Source organism: Fukomys damarensis, unplaced genomic scaffold, assembly GCF_012274545.1.
Source record: "Fukomys damarensis isolate Sample0158 unplaced genomic scaffold, DMR_v1.0_HiC HiC_scaffold_21, whole genome shotgun sequence".
Classification (NCBI taxonomy): domain Eukaryota; kingdom Metazoa; phylum Chordata; class Mammalia; order Rodentia; family Bathyergidae; genus Fukomys; species Fukomys damarensis.
The window spans coordinates 15,380,452-15,396,220 of record NW_022900933.1 but is presented as its reverse complement, the minus strand read 5'-3'; the positions used below and the strand labels follow the sequence as shown (position 1 = coordinate 15,396,220).

At 44.1% G+C, this 15,769-nt stretch overlaps 1 protein-coding gene across 1 annotated transcript in view; it reads left to right on the top strand.

The window, feature by feature from the left end:
* Positions 1 to 7,773: 7,773 nt before the first annotated feature.
* Positions 7,774 to 15,769, top strand: part of Dpf3 (double PHD fingers 3) — a 252,482-nt gene continuing 244,486 nt past the window's right edge. Inside the window, exon 1 of the mRNA XM_010645412.2 lies at positions 7,774 to 7,839. Coding sequence (XP_010643714.1) covers positions 7,808 to 7,839 — 32 coding nt within the window. The 5' untranslated portion in view covers positions 7,774 to 7,807. The remainder of the gene's footprint in view (positions 7,840 to 15,769) is intronic.

Here is a 15,769-nt window from a genome sequence, read left to right as displayed (position 1 = left end):
TGCATTGCCTGTAATTCCAGCGCTCTGAAGACTGAGGCAAGAAGATCACTGTGAGTTCAAGGCCAACCTGGGGTACATAGTGAGTTCAAGCCTAGCTTGGGCTACACACTAAGACCCCATCTCAGAAAAGCAAAACAAAAAACAAAGCCAAAAATATAAAACAAAGAAAGAAAAAAGCAAGCAAGCTAGCAAGCAAGCACAACTCCACAAATTGGGAAGGGTGCAGCTTTTGTCATTCAGTAAAACAGGACCTTTTTCAGCTCTCGCATTGTGAGGTTACTCTTTAGGAGTCCCTCCGAGTGGCTAATGTGTAAAGTTAAAATAATTTTATTTGGCTTTATGAAAAGACTTCCTGGAAACTGAAAGTCCCTCAGAATCCCTGTTATGATGGGTATGGCTTCAATATTTCAAGCTTTTTGAAGTATGGAATTTCCCCCTGTGTTCCATGGTTAAATCTGGTAGAATCACCAGACTGAAAATTGAGACCCCTCCAATAGTCTATAATATCTATATTCCAATTCAGTTCTAAAGGAGAAAGCAGTCATGGAAATTTCTGGGTTAGTGGGCTTCTGGTATTTGTTAGAGTAGCAATAAAAAAAACCCCCACAATTTTACTGACATATAATTCATATACCTTACAATTAACCTATTCAAATGTTTTTAGTGTATTCAGATATGTGTGACCATCACCACAGCCCATTTTAATCATATTACTATTTAATCATTCACGTTATGAATGTTTCTATGAACATTCAGGTACGAGCTGTTGTATGAACATACACTTTCATTTCTCATACCTGGGAGTGAAATTGCTGGGTCATGTGGTAACTCTATGTTTCATCATTTGTGGAAATGCCACACTTGTTTCCAGAACAGTTTGGCCTTCTCATCCTCAGTGTATGGGTTCTAACTTCCCCACATCCTCAACAATCCTTGTGAGCTGACTTTTGGATTCTAGCCCCACTAAATAGGTGTTGAGACACCTTCCTCTCCTCTTCTTCCTCCTCCTTTCTCTTTTTTCTTTTTCTTTTTTTTTTTTTGTACCTGGGATCGAATCTGAGACCTTGTGCTTACCAGGCAGGTGGAATCCTTTTCTTTTAAAGAGTGGGGTTTATATCACTGATTTTAAATGTTTATGTTTTTATTTCAACTACCAATTAGTAGCTATCTCTAGGCCCTGACCAGTCTCTAGAGGTTTCAAGGCACCATACCTGCTGTTCACACCTCATGGGGCAGGAAAACTGAAAATGAGATGCACTCAAAAATACAAGATTTTAATAGAGCTATGGCTAAAGCTCTACAAAAGCCCAAAACAGCAAGTGACTGACTTGAGATCCATTTAATCCAAATAAATTTAAATTCAAGCTGCTAAGTTGGTAAGATGAAAATATTTACTATTAGCTTCATTAAAAGCTTCTTAGATGAAACACAGCAACTTTCAGAGTCACGGTTAGTGAGCCCACTTGTATCTAGAAAACAGTACTGGTTTTCAGAATGGTCACTGAGCTCCAATTCTTATAATATGAAAGTTGTACAAATTTTCATCTGTTGTATAGGGTTAAAATAATTTGTGTTGTATTGTGATGAGCACAGAGAACATCTGATGACTGGGAATCGAGGCATAGAAAATGAATTTCCTCTGCTGCCTAGGTTGTTAGCAACCCCATTTCATGGATTTTTGCTTTTCCCCCTTTCCAGACCAAATGGCTTTCATTTTTGTTTCTCTTCCAGCGATCCTACCTCACAGATTTCCCCTGTTCTAATCCTCTATTCTTTTCTTTGTGGTTTTCAATCCACTGGGATGTGCCTCTGTCCCAGAACTTCAGGTTGCATTGGAGAAAATCCCCAGGCTGGCTGTCCCTGCTGGTTTAGTTGCATTTAAATGCACCAAGCCCTTTGTTGACTCTAGGAGCATTTCTTAACTCTTTTTTGGCACCTGGAGTGAAATAAACATGGTATTGAGGTCCTTTTGCAGCTATGAAGGCCAGAGTTCACTGCTTGGAGCTGTCAGGGAGTAGAAAACACCTGCTTTAATTCAGGAGGCAAACGTCCCCCTCTTTGCCAGAGTGTGGGACATTTTAGGTCCCGTGGCTTCTGTCCATCTCTCCTGCTTGTGGGCACCTATTTTTATATGGTGGTGTAAATATCTGCAGAACAACGAGACTTAATATGCCCTCTTGTGTTTGGCTTTAGACTTCTCCTGGATGATTCCTGCCTCATGACAGAGTAGAAGCCTGAGGTCATGTAAGGGGGTGAGTGAGGGAAACAGGTGCTTCTCAGCGTCACTACATTTAAAGCAACAGTACAGAAAGCCCTCTGTGGGGGATCTGGGGACACCTTTGCAGATGAAAAGATTACTTGGATCTGGTTAAGGGGTGTATTTATTCCTCTTGTGTGCACATAGTCTTAGGAGAATTTGCTTATGTCTTGATCATTCCCCATGGTGGCAATGGTGGACAGTTGTTTGTCCCCTGCTCCATTCTGTCCTCTCTGCAGGGTGCCTTGCCAGTTGCTTTGACTTTGGACATAAGAGCTTCCAGGATTTCATCCACACAGTGTCCATGTGGATGGGCCAAGGGAGGACTTGGCAAATTCCAACTTGGCAGGTAGAGGAGGGTAAAGAGAGGAGATAGCTATGTAAAAAATAGACACTTGGAAAGCTCTGTGATCAGCAGCCCTATCAGGAAGGGGAATGATGGCCCACTTCTGATAGTCTGGTGTTAGTGAGGTAGAAAAGGGGTTGGAGCCGGGCCTCAGAGCACGCTGGGATTTCTCAATGTGATTTGAGTAGAGAAAGCTCTCCTATCAGTGGCTGTCTTTCCTTGTGCCTGAGACTCCAGCCAAGCCAATGCTTGTGTGTATGTACAGTGTGTGTTTGTGTGTGTGTGTGTGTGTGTGTGTGTGTGTGTGTGTTTTCCTTTTGTGGCGGTTTTGGGGTGCCCTAGACTTCGCTGTTAGGTGCAACTATCTGGGAGGAACCTCTATCAGCCATTTCAGAGCATGTTCAGAGGGAAAAGGTGGGATTAGCAGGAGGGAATGTTTAAGAAGCCCTTGATGAAGATCAATGTGGAGTCCACAGAGAGAAAGAAAACTGGGGGGTGGGGGTGGGGGTTCAAGAAAATCTCAATCCTGGTCACTATTTCTCCAAGGAAAGAAATTTATCCCAAATAGGGGGTGGAGGTAGGATATTAAGGTTTTCTTGTGAGGCAAAACCATCCCATACAGCAGCAGGCCTGGTGATACATTTCTTTCCAGCCCTTGGCCATGACTTCTTGTTTCTATAGTCAAGTGGAGTTGACTTTCAAGACCATCATCCTGCATCCCACCTGTGTCCCTCAACCCACAGCCAGCAGGTCACCAAGTCCCATAAATTCTACTTCCTCAGATATTACTGATTCTACCCTTTTCTTTACACTCAGGTGACACCCTTGGCTGCCACAGCCTTCTAGAGGGTCCACAGGTCTCCAGCCTGGGCTCCTCCAAGCCAGGGTCACGCTGTTGCTGAAACCTCCCTTAAAGGTTTATTTTTCATTTCACCCCTGGTTTAAAACCTTCCAGTGTTGGCTGCTTTTCTCCCAGGTAAAATGCTGCATTTCTTTATACTGACACCTCCTTTTTGTCTCTCCAGCTTTTTCTGTCTTACTCCTCCCTCTGCAATGACTTCCCTTCCAGGCAGATCCTCTGAAATCACAGTGTTCTCTCACAGTTCTCTGAAGGGGCACCTTTCTCTCCCTCTTCTGGGTCTTTTGGAACTCAGCCTAGGCATTCCCCCTTCTAAGGAGACAACCCTGACCTTCTGGTCCGATTGATTCTCCTCATCCAGCCCCCGCAGTGCCTGATATGTTTCACTTCCTCTGTTATTTCAAATATAACCATTTCAAAGCTGGGGATTATCTTAGGTCTCTTTGTATCCCAAGGCCCTGTAAAAGGAAATCTACAAATATTTGCTGTATTTAATTAGCTGTTGCTATGTTGTCATTTTGGTCTGAAAGACCTTTCACCCCTTGGCTCGTGTTTCTAAGATCTCCCCAAGAAAGGCCCAAATGAATGCCATCTTCTCCATGAAGCCTTACTTTCCTCCAATGTTATAATGTCTCTCATTCTCTGCTGGGGTTCTTTAACATATCAGTTCTTTGCTTTGTATTAATATATGCAAACCTTGATACCTTGAACCTTGACAACTCAAAGGAGTGAATGCATTCAATAAACACTCCAGGATGCACCCATTGGGACTGTGGGCACCAGGCCAAGAGTAGAAGACCGCTGGGAGCCTGCTTTTCCTTTCTAAGTCACATCAAGTAATTCTGCTTGCTTGTAGGGTTGGGCCTACTATCTTTATTCTCTCCAGATGGATGGAAATTGCTTTTTTGAGGGCTGTTTCTGTGCCTGATTTATTTTTATTCAGCCACCTGTGCCTAGCACAATGCTTTCCTCAGAGAAAGCCTCCAGTGGATGGATGAATGAATGAACAAAGTTAGTGGGAAGCACCATGTGACTCCATCATGAAATAGAAGGTTTTAATAGGCTGGTTTTAGGAGCATCTCTCATACCCATATTTTTTTTGAGGGTTGGCAGCACTGTGTACTTTGAGATACTATGAGAGGAATGAGAAACCCTTTGCCCATAACTCCCAAGGTAAGAGAAAGCTGGGCAGCAGTTTTGATGCCTCAATTTCTTAAAAAGAATTCCTCTTAAAAATAAATAAGTAAAGGATTCCTCTTTGCCTCAGTGCTTAGGACATACCACAGCTGGTTCTAGATCCACAGGAGCCAGCCACAACCAACCAGCTAGGAGCCTAGAGTGGGCTTCCTTTTGTTTGTAATATCCACAGGACTCGAAACTCCTCCGAGAACAGTATTGATTTTTCATAGCTTCTGTGGCACTTATCCTCTCACAAGTGAACCCTTTGGTTGTTTAAAAGACCTATAGCTCCTTCAATTCCTTTCCCCCCAAATTTAGATGAACCTTTAAAAAGATGTGCTGGAAAGATGGGTACTTCCTAGGCAACTGCAACTTCCCTGCTTCTGCGCATTTCCTCATAGCTCTGACTGACTGCTGAAGCAGCCCCTGAACTTTCTAGAAGTAAATAGAGATGGTGCCCCTCGTGGTTTAGATTCTTGGGTCCCTAGTTGCACCCTAAGTGTCCTTTGGATGGTGGCATTCGACACATTCTTGAGCTGGGCCAAGCAGTTTTGTTCATGGTATCAAGACTGGATTAGAGAAAGCTACACAGGATGAGTTACCATGGTTAAGAATGGCCCCCCACTTCTTCCCAATTACATATTGTCTAGTGAAATGCTGTATGTCAAAAATATAATCCTAGTCAGCATGTGCAATTAAAATTTTCTAATAGCCACATTGAAAAGTAAAAAGAAATAGGTGAAATTAATTTTAATGACATTTTATTTGACCCAGTGAATTTTAAAAATCACTTCAACATATGATCAAGATAAAAATTATTCATGAGCTATTTTATCTTTTTATTTGTACTAAGCCTATGAAATCTGGTATGTATTTTACACTTACAGCATGTTTCAGAGCTAGCCACATTTCAGATGCTTAGAGCCACCTATAGCTTATGGCTCCTACATTGGACAGTGAGGCCTTATACCATCCAGGTGAGATGCAGGAGTGATTATTCCACAAACTGCTCTCCAAATTAAACTGCCTCACCCACTAAGCTAAGATGAAAGAGATGGGGCACATGTGAGTATATTCAAATACATGAGTATCAATAGAGCTTTGGAAATCTGATTTTATTGTTTTGATAGAATTTCATATACCCCCCCTCCAGAATGAACCTAGGGCCTTACACACACTAAGTGCAGACTATCACCGATCTGTATTTTAGGTAAATTAGGAATTATACTGCTCTGCGCATAAGGATGTTCACACAATAGAAGATTTGAACATGGTTAGGGTATGTTTTTTATTTAAAATGTAATATAAATTTATTTTTCCTCTCTTCTTACGTGAAATTGTCAGCCTTATCCAAAGAAGCCTCTACATTTCCTACTTTCTTTTTCAGTCTGCATATATGAAAACATTGTCTTTCTGTCTGAATTGCTGCACCTTTGGAATCTCTCACAGTGGGTGGGAATTCTAACTGGTTCTCTTGTGTCAGAGTCTGTGCTTGTTTTCCAATGATGGCAGGCCCAGCACAGGCAAAGTAGAAGCTTTTGAGTCAAATTCTTCAAATGTTAATGTAAGGAAGGGCGTTTCGAACTTTGGTTTTAGAAAAGTTGATAACTTTCTCAAACTGTAACCTCTGCCAAGAAGCAACACATAGAATTTACAAAGAAGTCTATGGAAACTTGACTCTGATACTAACTAGGCAGAAAGAGTTAAAAATTTCAAGTCTCTTGTAGATGTACTGACTCAGCCTCTTTCTGCTTATCTGTGACTCTAATACCGTGTGCCTTGAACTCTGAAAGTTCTAGGATATTGTATTTTGTTTCATTTTGTTGTAGCGTTGCCTTGAGAGGAGCAAAAAAAGAAGAGAGGGCAGAGCTGTGAAGAACTGGCAGTTTGAGCTCCTCCCCACCCCTCCCCCACTGTCCTAGCTATATGACCTGCTGAAACAGCTTTGGGATGCTAGCCAGACTTCTATAAGCTCACAAGGCCCCTGCCCTCTCGATGATTCAGTGTGATTTCATCCACTAGGAGATTCCCGATGCCCCGAGTAAACCAGACTTCGCAGAAGTCTCTCAATTTTGTCAAGGGGTCGCCAGTGAAGAATTCACACGGACCTGAAGCAGACACAAGCCTTCTGGTGCTTCGGGTTACATTGGATTATTCATTAGCAAATTCTTTTCACCTTCTATCTAAGTAGTGAAAGGTGACGCCAGAGTCGTTAGTGCCACTCCCCGAAAGGGACTCAGGCGACACCCAGTCCAGGTCCTACAACTTCTGCCTCACTTTCCTAGTAGCAAACAGCGTTTCAAAAAGTTGCCTTAAATCTTCCCTACTCCTAAGGCTAAAGGTCTGAGAGCCAGATTCCTGCCAGCCCTCCAGCCGCCCGGAGTCTGATCCCTTTGGAAGTTTCTAGGGAGGGTGGTGAATTGAAGTGGTGGCAGTGGGGGACTGCGCAGAATGACCACCGGGAATTACGTAAGGAAAGTGCTGGCTGCAGAGAGAGCCAGCCGGACATTCAGACGGCCCAGGGGGAGGGGAGTTGCTGTCCTGGAGTCGCCAGGAACGGTGGAGGCAGTTCTGAGAAACCAAGAGAGGAAGGTGGCGGAGATAGAGAAAACACTTCGGGAACAAGAATATTAAAAAGCCGCGGGTCCCAGAGCCTTAGCAATCGGGCAGGACACGTGTAGTAATTTGTCAGAGGAAACGGCGACCTTCCAAATTTTGCAATGAAACAAGAGACTTGACCCTTCGCGGGATTAAAAGCGGTAATATGCAAAGACCAAAGCTAATGAATGGAATTCTGTAGTTTGTCAGCAGTATGTAAATATTTCTGTCCCGGAGCGCAAACTCTGCAGTTATTTAGAAAAGTAGGGACTGGAACCAAGCTAAATGGCTCTCCCGTGCTTTTCCACTTGTCCCAATCGGAAAAAGAGCTGCTACCGCGGTACTGCCACTTTAAGACCTGCTCGCTGTCGGGCTCTACAAAAGGGAGTGACCTCTGGGCTTTGACAGCTCCCCTAATAACTACCACCGTGCAGGCCCCGCCCAGCTGGCGACCAGCCGCGCTGATTGGTCGGCGGGCCGGTATCCCGTGCTCTGATTGGTTTGCCGCTTCCCCTGAGCGAACCTTTAGAACTCTGAGACAGACAATATTCTGTTACATTGTAGCAAAATGGCGACTGTCATTCACAACCCCCTGAAAGCGTAAGTAAGACTAAAAAATGTACATATTCCGCGTGGTTTCAATATGAAAAAAAAGGCGCCTTCTGTGTGCCGAGCGCTGCCAATGCAGGGCGCTTGCAGGAGCCTCCAGCTGCTGTGGGGCTTCTCTCTTTTCTTTCTGCTCTTACTTCTTCATCTTTTTTTTCCTCTTAGCGCGCAGAAATGTCAGGAGATGCAATTAACAAAAAGAAAATTGTTACATTTGTGTTCTGCTTAATTGGCTGAGACAGACGCAGAGAGGGGGAGAGAGAGAGAGAGGTTATCAGTAGGGTAGCCGGGCGCTCCCGCGCTCTAGTAGGGGGTCTTGTGCAGCTCGGGGACCGCGGTCCCTTGATGCCCCTGGAGGCCGGAGCCCCCACCCGGGGATTCGGCGTGCGGGGGCGAGCGGACCGACCGCGGCGGCTCTGGAGTTTGCAAGGCGCTCTTAGCCTTCCGATCTCTCTTGGGGAGTTTGTGTAAACCTTCCGGAGTTGGGAGACCGCGGGTCCCGGGAGCCCAGGTGGTTGCCCCAGGCTTTTCTGACCCGGCAGTTCCAGATTCTGAATGCGCTCCGGGCGGTCGCTGGTGTGTCTTTGTAATTATGGGCGAACTAGCTGGAGTAAATTAATGACGCGGGTTAACTTGGTGTTGTTTCGGAGGCAGGGAAGCTGCAGGTCTTATGAATGATATTCTTTCGTCCTCTCAGTGAAGAGCCGAGGCGGGCGCACTGGCGGTTTGGGCTCCCGGTCCGAGCGAGGGGCAGGTGCCTCTTGCCGCCTCGGGGAGACTTTGAGCGGACGCCCAGATCCGGGACGAGGGGGGCGGGCTGGGCGAGGACTAGCGGGGGCCAGCCCCCATGTCCCGCAGCCAATTCCTGCCTGCCTTCCTCCTCCTTTTCATCCTAGCTTCCTTCCTTCCAGTCGGTGGAACTGTTAAGCCTCCAAGTCCGCTCACGATCATTGAGCCGGGGGTGGCCTCGGAAAACTAATGTCGCTCCAAGAGGGGTGCTGTTGGCAGGGATGTTGACAGAGGGTGGCTACACGGTATCGCGGCGCGACATGGGCTCTGGGTCAGCGCCCCTTGGACGAGGACTTCCCTGCCGGGATGAAAGCTCAGGCGAGGGGAGGGGGAGGTGCAGATGGGCGTTTCGTGCGGAATTCTCATCGGTGTGTGGCGTTGGTCAACCTGGTTCTTTTAACTCTGTGCATCCACGTCCTAAACCCGGGCTCCGTTTGGAGTTGAAAACCAGGTTCGCAGCGGGCGGCTGCAGGGCTGGTGTATGTGTGGGTGTTCTTCACGCAAAGGAACGCACAGGGACATTCGGTTATGTTTGCACCAGCTTATCTCCCATCAGCAATAAGGAACAGGAGTACGGATTATATATTGCCGTTAAGAGGACCCTTTGGAAGCTGAGGCTGGTTAGAGAGGAGCTTTTGGCTTCACTTCTCATTAGAAAGCCCAGATACACAGTACTGGAGTGCCACAGCGTTTTACCCACCGGGGTGGGGGGGATGTTTCATGGCAGAATAAATGGGCGTAACTTCGCCGCATCCTTGCTCAGGGTCGCTCGCGCTCACACACCGCTGATGCTGGGAGTTTCTATTGAACCCACAGCCGATTTGCAATTTCCCCATTTTCAGCCGAAATCACGTAGCTCGGCTGATGCCACCTGGTAAACTCAAGTTAAAGAGGTCTATTTCCCCTGTGCGCCGGGCTTCCTGCTGGGAAAGCCGTACCCTTGTTACTCTGCAGCCGGCTTACGCGCGGGCGGGCGCAATGTCTCTAGGCTTCAGAGATCCCTGATCGCTACACTTTTTTTTTTTTTTTTGGACCACAGAAGCGTGCATATTTGGAAAGGTGGGGGAAGGGATAGAGAAGCGAGAAGAAGGTGGCCAAATCTTGGGTGGCCAGTGGAAGTAGTTCTGAATTATAACGTACTTGTACTTTGTATAATTAGAAACAGTTGTGATGCAATGTAATTGTGATTTGTATTGGCGCGCGCGCACACACACACACACACACACACACACACCCTGCCTGTCTTTTCTAGGTGGGAGTTGAGTGGTCATTTATAATTATCCTCTCCTTTTTGCATCCCAACCCTTTTCCCTAGGGGTGAGGGGTGTAAACAATAACCCCGATCAGCAGATCTTCTTGCGCCCCGGGACTGTTTTTAAACTCCTTACGCTGGAGCACACACGTTGTTACTGGGGGACTGACACCATCCGCTTTCATATATTTTGAAAACAACTTGTTTAATAAAACAGCTTATATATTTCATTTGTTTTTAGAAGTTGCTGATCAGGAAACAAAACACACGTGAATAAATTATGCATGGGATAAATTAGAACAAAGCACGGAGACACATCAAGGCAGGGACGGATGGTGCAGGGAGGTTGGGGGAGCAGGGAGAATGGTTTGGAGAGCTATGTTTTTATCCTCATGTGTCCCTCCTGACAATAAAACGGAGCTCAACGACATTAGCATTTTCTCTGTGTGCGTTGAGTCTCTTTGCCCCTCTAAAAAAAAAAAAAAAAGCCAACAGCATGGACGCCCCCTACAGAAGATGGTCACACAAAGGTTTTCTCCAGGACGCGGGATAAAGTAGTGGTAGTCACTGTGCCCGGAAGAAGCAAGCTCAGATTTCCTGCATCACCTGTGTAGGGCTCTCCCTACTGGGTATGGACGATTTTTCATTATACTACCTTTTTCCATATGAAAATTCAACAATTCATTTAGCCGAGGGTAACTGGATGGCACAATTTGAATCTCTTTGCTTTGGGGTCTTCCTTAGGTCCCAAGCTCCTGAAGTCACATCTCCTTTCTTAGCAGTTTAGCTTTCTTCCTGGATGCCTTTGATCTCCCCTCAACTCCCTTTCTTTTTCCTTCTGGTTGTACCCTTCAGCCCCTTTCTCTCTGAAGCTGACAGTCTGGCTTCTCTCTCTGTTGTTGCCTTTAACATCTTATTACTGCCCAACAGGGTGTTAGAGTTAGAAACAGGAGCTGCCCAGACTGATCAGATCACAAAGGGGACACGGCAGGTGGCCTCACAAGCAAGCAGACACATCTGGACAAATAGAATTTAAAAGCTCTGTTGAACATGTATGGTGTGCAAATGCATATTACACATTATTTAACTTAGCAGCTACATCATGTGAGTGAAAATGTGTGCATCTCCATTTCTTAAGCAAGTACTTGTAGTGATATGAACACATGTAGATAACATAAATATAAATTTGATAAAGGTCTGTGTATAAATTAGACAACATGTATTCTGGTTGATTTCTACAGACTTTTCATGCTTTTAATAAAAGTTCCAAACTTTATACTTTGGTTTAAGTAAATCACCTTTCCCCCGTCTGAAAGCAGCACTTTAAACAACTTATTCTCTTAGTAAGTTATCAAAACCATGGCTTGTATGCACTTAACTGGGAATGTCTGCCACCTTCTGCCAGACTTGATTATGTACATATGTATCTATTATAACTGTCTGCTTAGAAAAGAATAGTTATGATCATTATTTAATTATTCCAAATAAACTGACAGGGCTTACCTCAAATTAAATGTTTATTTATAAAGAATGAGACAACTAAGCTATTTGATCATTCTTATAACTGTAAGCACACACATAATTGTATCAGAACTTTCTTTTGTAAGGCATTACTCTTGGAGAATTGGTAACTATCTCTGTCATTAAGGACGCAACTCAGAGAAGTAAATATATTTACTTAGGTAACGTCAAACAATATGTCATGTGTATAGATGGACCTTAAATCTTCATTTCTCCATTGATGCTCTGATCTGGATGTAGTGTATTCTAATCTAAAGTGGTTTTGTGCATGTGAAAGTTAAAAACCAGACCTCACTCTTGTGTGGCAGCCAGTTTAGCTATCACAGAAGAAGGGGTAGGGGCCGCATTCCCGGTCCTAATCTCCTCTTAACTGTTTCTGCTGGGGTGGGGCAATGGAGAGCAGTGGAGTTGAGACTTTGTGAACTTGTAGCCTTTTATGGACATTACTTAGCCCTTTATGAAAAAAGACCTGGAGACATATTAAGCCAACAGATACCGAAGAACCACCTCCATTTGCTTTGGTTGCCACTATAAATAAGTTCTAATTTTTCCAGACTTCATTAGCACATGTTATTTTTTGGTGAATGTCTGACTTCATTGAGATAGATACCTGTAAAGGAGATTAATTTCTGCCAGAACCCAAGTGGAGGCATTGTCCTAGGATAAACCTCTGAGAATAGCCTGGCTTGTCAACTTCTTGGGGGATATCTGAGGTTGCTAGTAGACTAGGAGGTACTCAGAATCATTAAGTGAGCTGGAATTCAGAGACAAATTAGTTGGAGATTTCTTGTCCTCCTCTAACTTTGGAACCATGCAGGTAGCTGGAATTTGGATACATTTAAGAAAGATCATAATGTCTAAAACTGTTTCAGAGCCATCTGCACAGAACAGTGCAAAAAATAAAATGCCATGGTCATGTTTTATTTATACACAGGAAAAAGAGTAGAAACTGAGGCTGATATTTTATTTTTTAAAGTGCAATCATGCTGATTGTAGTGGTAGTGGGAGTTGGGTCATAAAAAGGCACAGAATCCAGGCCTGGTTTATTATTCCAACTTCTACAAAGTAACTTTTGTGGTTTTTGAGTGTTTGAAAGTCACTAGAAGACAGAAATGTAGCCAAATGTGGCAAACCTCTAGCCAAAAAAAATCCCAAAACCACTGAAATATTTTTTTATCCAGCCACAATTTTCTATCGGAAGTCTTATATAAGCACGACCCTAGTTTTAAATAGTGTTTAAGTATGAAGATATTTAACAAGAAAAGATAAAGAGTGGCCTGGGGTGTGGTGGGGAGGGAGAGAGGATAGATGAGTGGATAAAAGTACTGTGTGGTCTGGAACTCTGAAAAGGTGATTGTTTAACTGCGAAGTTTTGTAGTGGTGTGAGTGACTGGGGAGAGATGAGGTGTTGTGGTGTTTTTGTGGTTTGTTTTTCTTATTGGTCCAGTTACTGGTGTTTCACAGTCTGTCAAACCATATGGATGAATGGAGCTAGCATCATAAAACTGTCACCAAGGGAAGGTTTTTGAAGCCGGTGATTTGCATTAGAGTTTTAAAAGCAGTGGTTAGGAAGTGTTAGTGGGGGTGGGGGTGGGAAAGGAGAACCAGAATGTGGAGAATTTCTAGGTTGTGTGTGAATAGTAGTAGGAAGGTAGTAGAAGGAAAGAGGGAAGCTTGAGGAGGTTAAGATTCAGGGACTATGTGCAGAAGCAGGGAGGAGCAATGGGATTAGGCTCAGAACTCCTAATAATGGGGTTCAAATAGCCCACGTTGAGTCCTTCACCACCCAGGCCTCCATTCTGCGCCTGGGGAACAATAATGACACATGTCTAATCCCCCTTTACCCCCTCTTTTCTCTCCTTGAATCCAGAGACTGTGGTCATCTCAGATTGCTGTGAAATGATGAGCTTTGTTGTTATTCACTTTGAAAATCTGCTGTTTGTATTATCTGCAATTGAAAACTCTACTAGAAAGTTTTCCTGTCCTCAAACTTTCACCTGCCACTGGTGTAGCCTTGCCTCAAACTCTGTCCCCCTTCCTGGTTCATTTCTCACCACCAGCTGTTCTTTTGTAGCTTTGGTGACTCTGGAGTAATGGAAGAGAAAAAGCTCGGGAGAGGAATCCAGAGTCTTAAGCTTTGCTTCTAGCCCGACAACAAACTAACTCTGTGCTCTTGAACACTTAACTTCCCTGATTCATATTCTTTGTCTTTAAGATGAAGACGATGTTCCTTGATTGCCAAAATTTTATTCAAGTCAAAAACTTCCGGGCTGTCACTATAGTTGATTAGGACAAAGATGATAGTTTGTGGCCAGAATTGTGATTTATTCTTATATTTGTTATATCAAATACTGTAGACTCTGCTGTAGTTTCATCCTTTCTGGGCCAGTCTTGCTGCATGGTGTTCCCACTAGGGGTTCTGACACAGGTAAAAATTCCTATCCCTCTCGGGCCTCAGGCTGAGGACCAGGTGGCAGCTGTTTAGAATGTGGTCTTTCCCTCTGATTCTTCCTTTCAAGTGCTTTTTTCTCATTAGCACCACAACCAGAGACTGATAAGAGAGGAAAGAGGAGCTGGTTTATTTTGATGTTTAAAAGCACTCAGATAATGTTTTAGGTTTTTAAAAATACTGGAATTATTGAAGACGTTTTCCTTTTTTCTCTCTTCCTCCTCTCTTTCCCCTTCAAGTTTGGGTGAATAGGGATGCAGCTCAGTGATAGAACATTCGCTTAACATATGAGGTCTTAGGTTTGATCCCCAACCCTAGGGGTGAGGGGGATGGGCAGGTTTGGAGGGAGGAAGGGAAGAAACCCTGCACCCAATCCTCTGGATTTCATTTATCCATAGTCTTTGGACTCCTCTACACTGGTGCCCATCCCTATTGACATAGAAACAAGGAGATTTCCTTTCCATTTGGGTAGTTTCAGGAACCTGGCTGACTTGCAGTGAACTGAAGCCTGTACTGATGTCTCATTGAGCTTCCTCTAGGGTAGCTTGTGTTACTGCTGAGGAAATGGAGAGGCCTGGCAGTTACACAGGGCTGGCCTGTACCTGGTGGGCATCAGCAGTCTCCAGATGGGAATTCACCACCTTGCATTCATTGATGTGTCTCAAGAACATTCTGGATTCATCTGGGGAATGTTTTCTTTGATTGAAAGCTCCCTTGGTGATTTTCTAAAAGCCTAAGGAAGAGGTTGCAAAATCCACCAGAGAATGCAGAGGAGCTAGTGCATAAATTTGGAGCTTTAAACCAAAAGAAAAAAAAAAAAGTCAAAAGTCACACTGATCTCCAGCAGAGGAATCCACTTCATTTTTAAAAAAATGTGGTGAGATATGCATAACATAAAACATACCATTTTAGCTACTTTAAAGTGTGCAGTTCAGTGCTACTAAATATTTATGTCACACAGCCATCACTACTATCCATTTCTCAAACTTTTTCATCATTTCAAACAAACTCTGTATATACCCTTTAAACAATAATGTCTTGGGCTGAGGGAATAGTTTAGTGTTAGAGTGAGGGCTGAGCTTAGTTAGTGTATGTGAGGCCGTGGGTTTTATCCCCAGAACAACAACAACAAAAAAAGCAAATAACCCCAAACATCCCCATTTTCTTCATCTCTCAGCCCCTAGTAAGCACCATTTTGCTCTCTGTCTCCATTATACAGAATTTTTGGTTGTCTGTCTTATTTCACTTGTCACAGTATTTTCAAGGGTTATCCTTGTAGTATGTATCAGAACTTCATTCCTTTTTATGGCCATTGTATGTATATGCTACATTTTGTTTAGCCATTTGTCTGTTAATAGACCCTTGGGTTTGGACATTTTGGCTATTATGAATAAAGCTACTATGGACATTGGTGGGCAATTATCTGTTTGATTCCTTTTTTCAATTCTTTTGGATAGATGCCTGAATTCCCTTCATTTTGGGCTCTTTAAAACTTACAAGCTACATTTCTAGATACTATGGGTGGTCTCTACCTTAAAGTTAAAATAATACTATTAGTGCAGTATTATACAATTCAATTGCTTCACCACCCTTCTGTTGAGATACCACTTTTTTTTTGTGGTGGGGGGATAAATACACAAGGAACTGAGAACCCAGGGACTCACTTCTCCTATCTCCAGGTACAAGAATTGCTTTTTCGGTGTACACACCTGCCCCACCTCCTGCTGTGAGTGCAAGGATTCTTTGGGGCAGGGGAAGGTGAGGGTATCCAGGGTTCAGGCTGGGGAGTGCCAGGGGCTGAACAGTGGAAGTTGCCTGGTGAGGCTTGGAGTGAAGGTTCCCTAGCCAAATGGAGGTGTGTTGCCTGGCAACAGGGGAAGGGAGGAGCACTTGGGAAGGCCACAGCTAGTCAA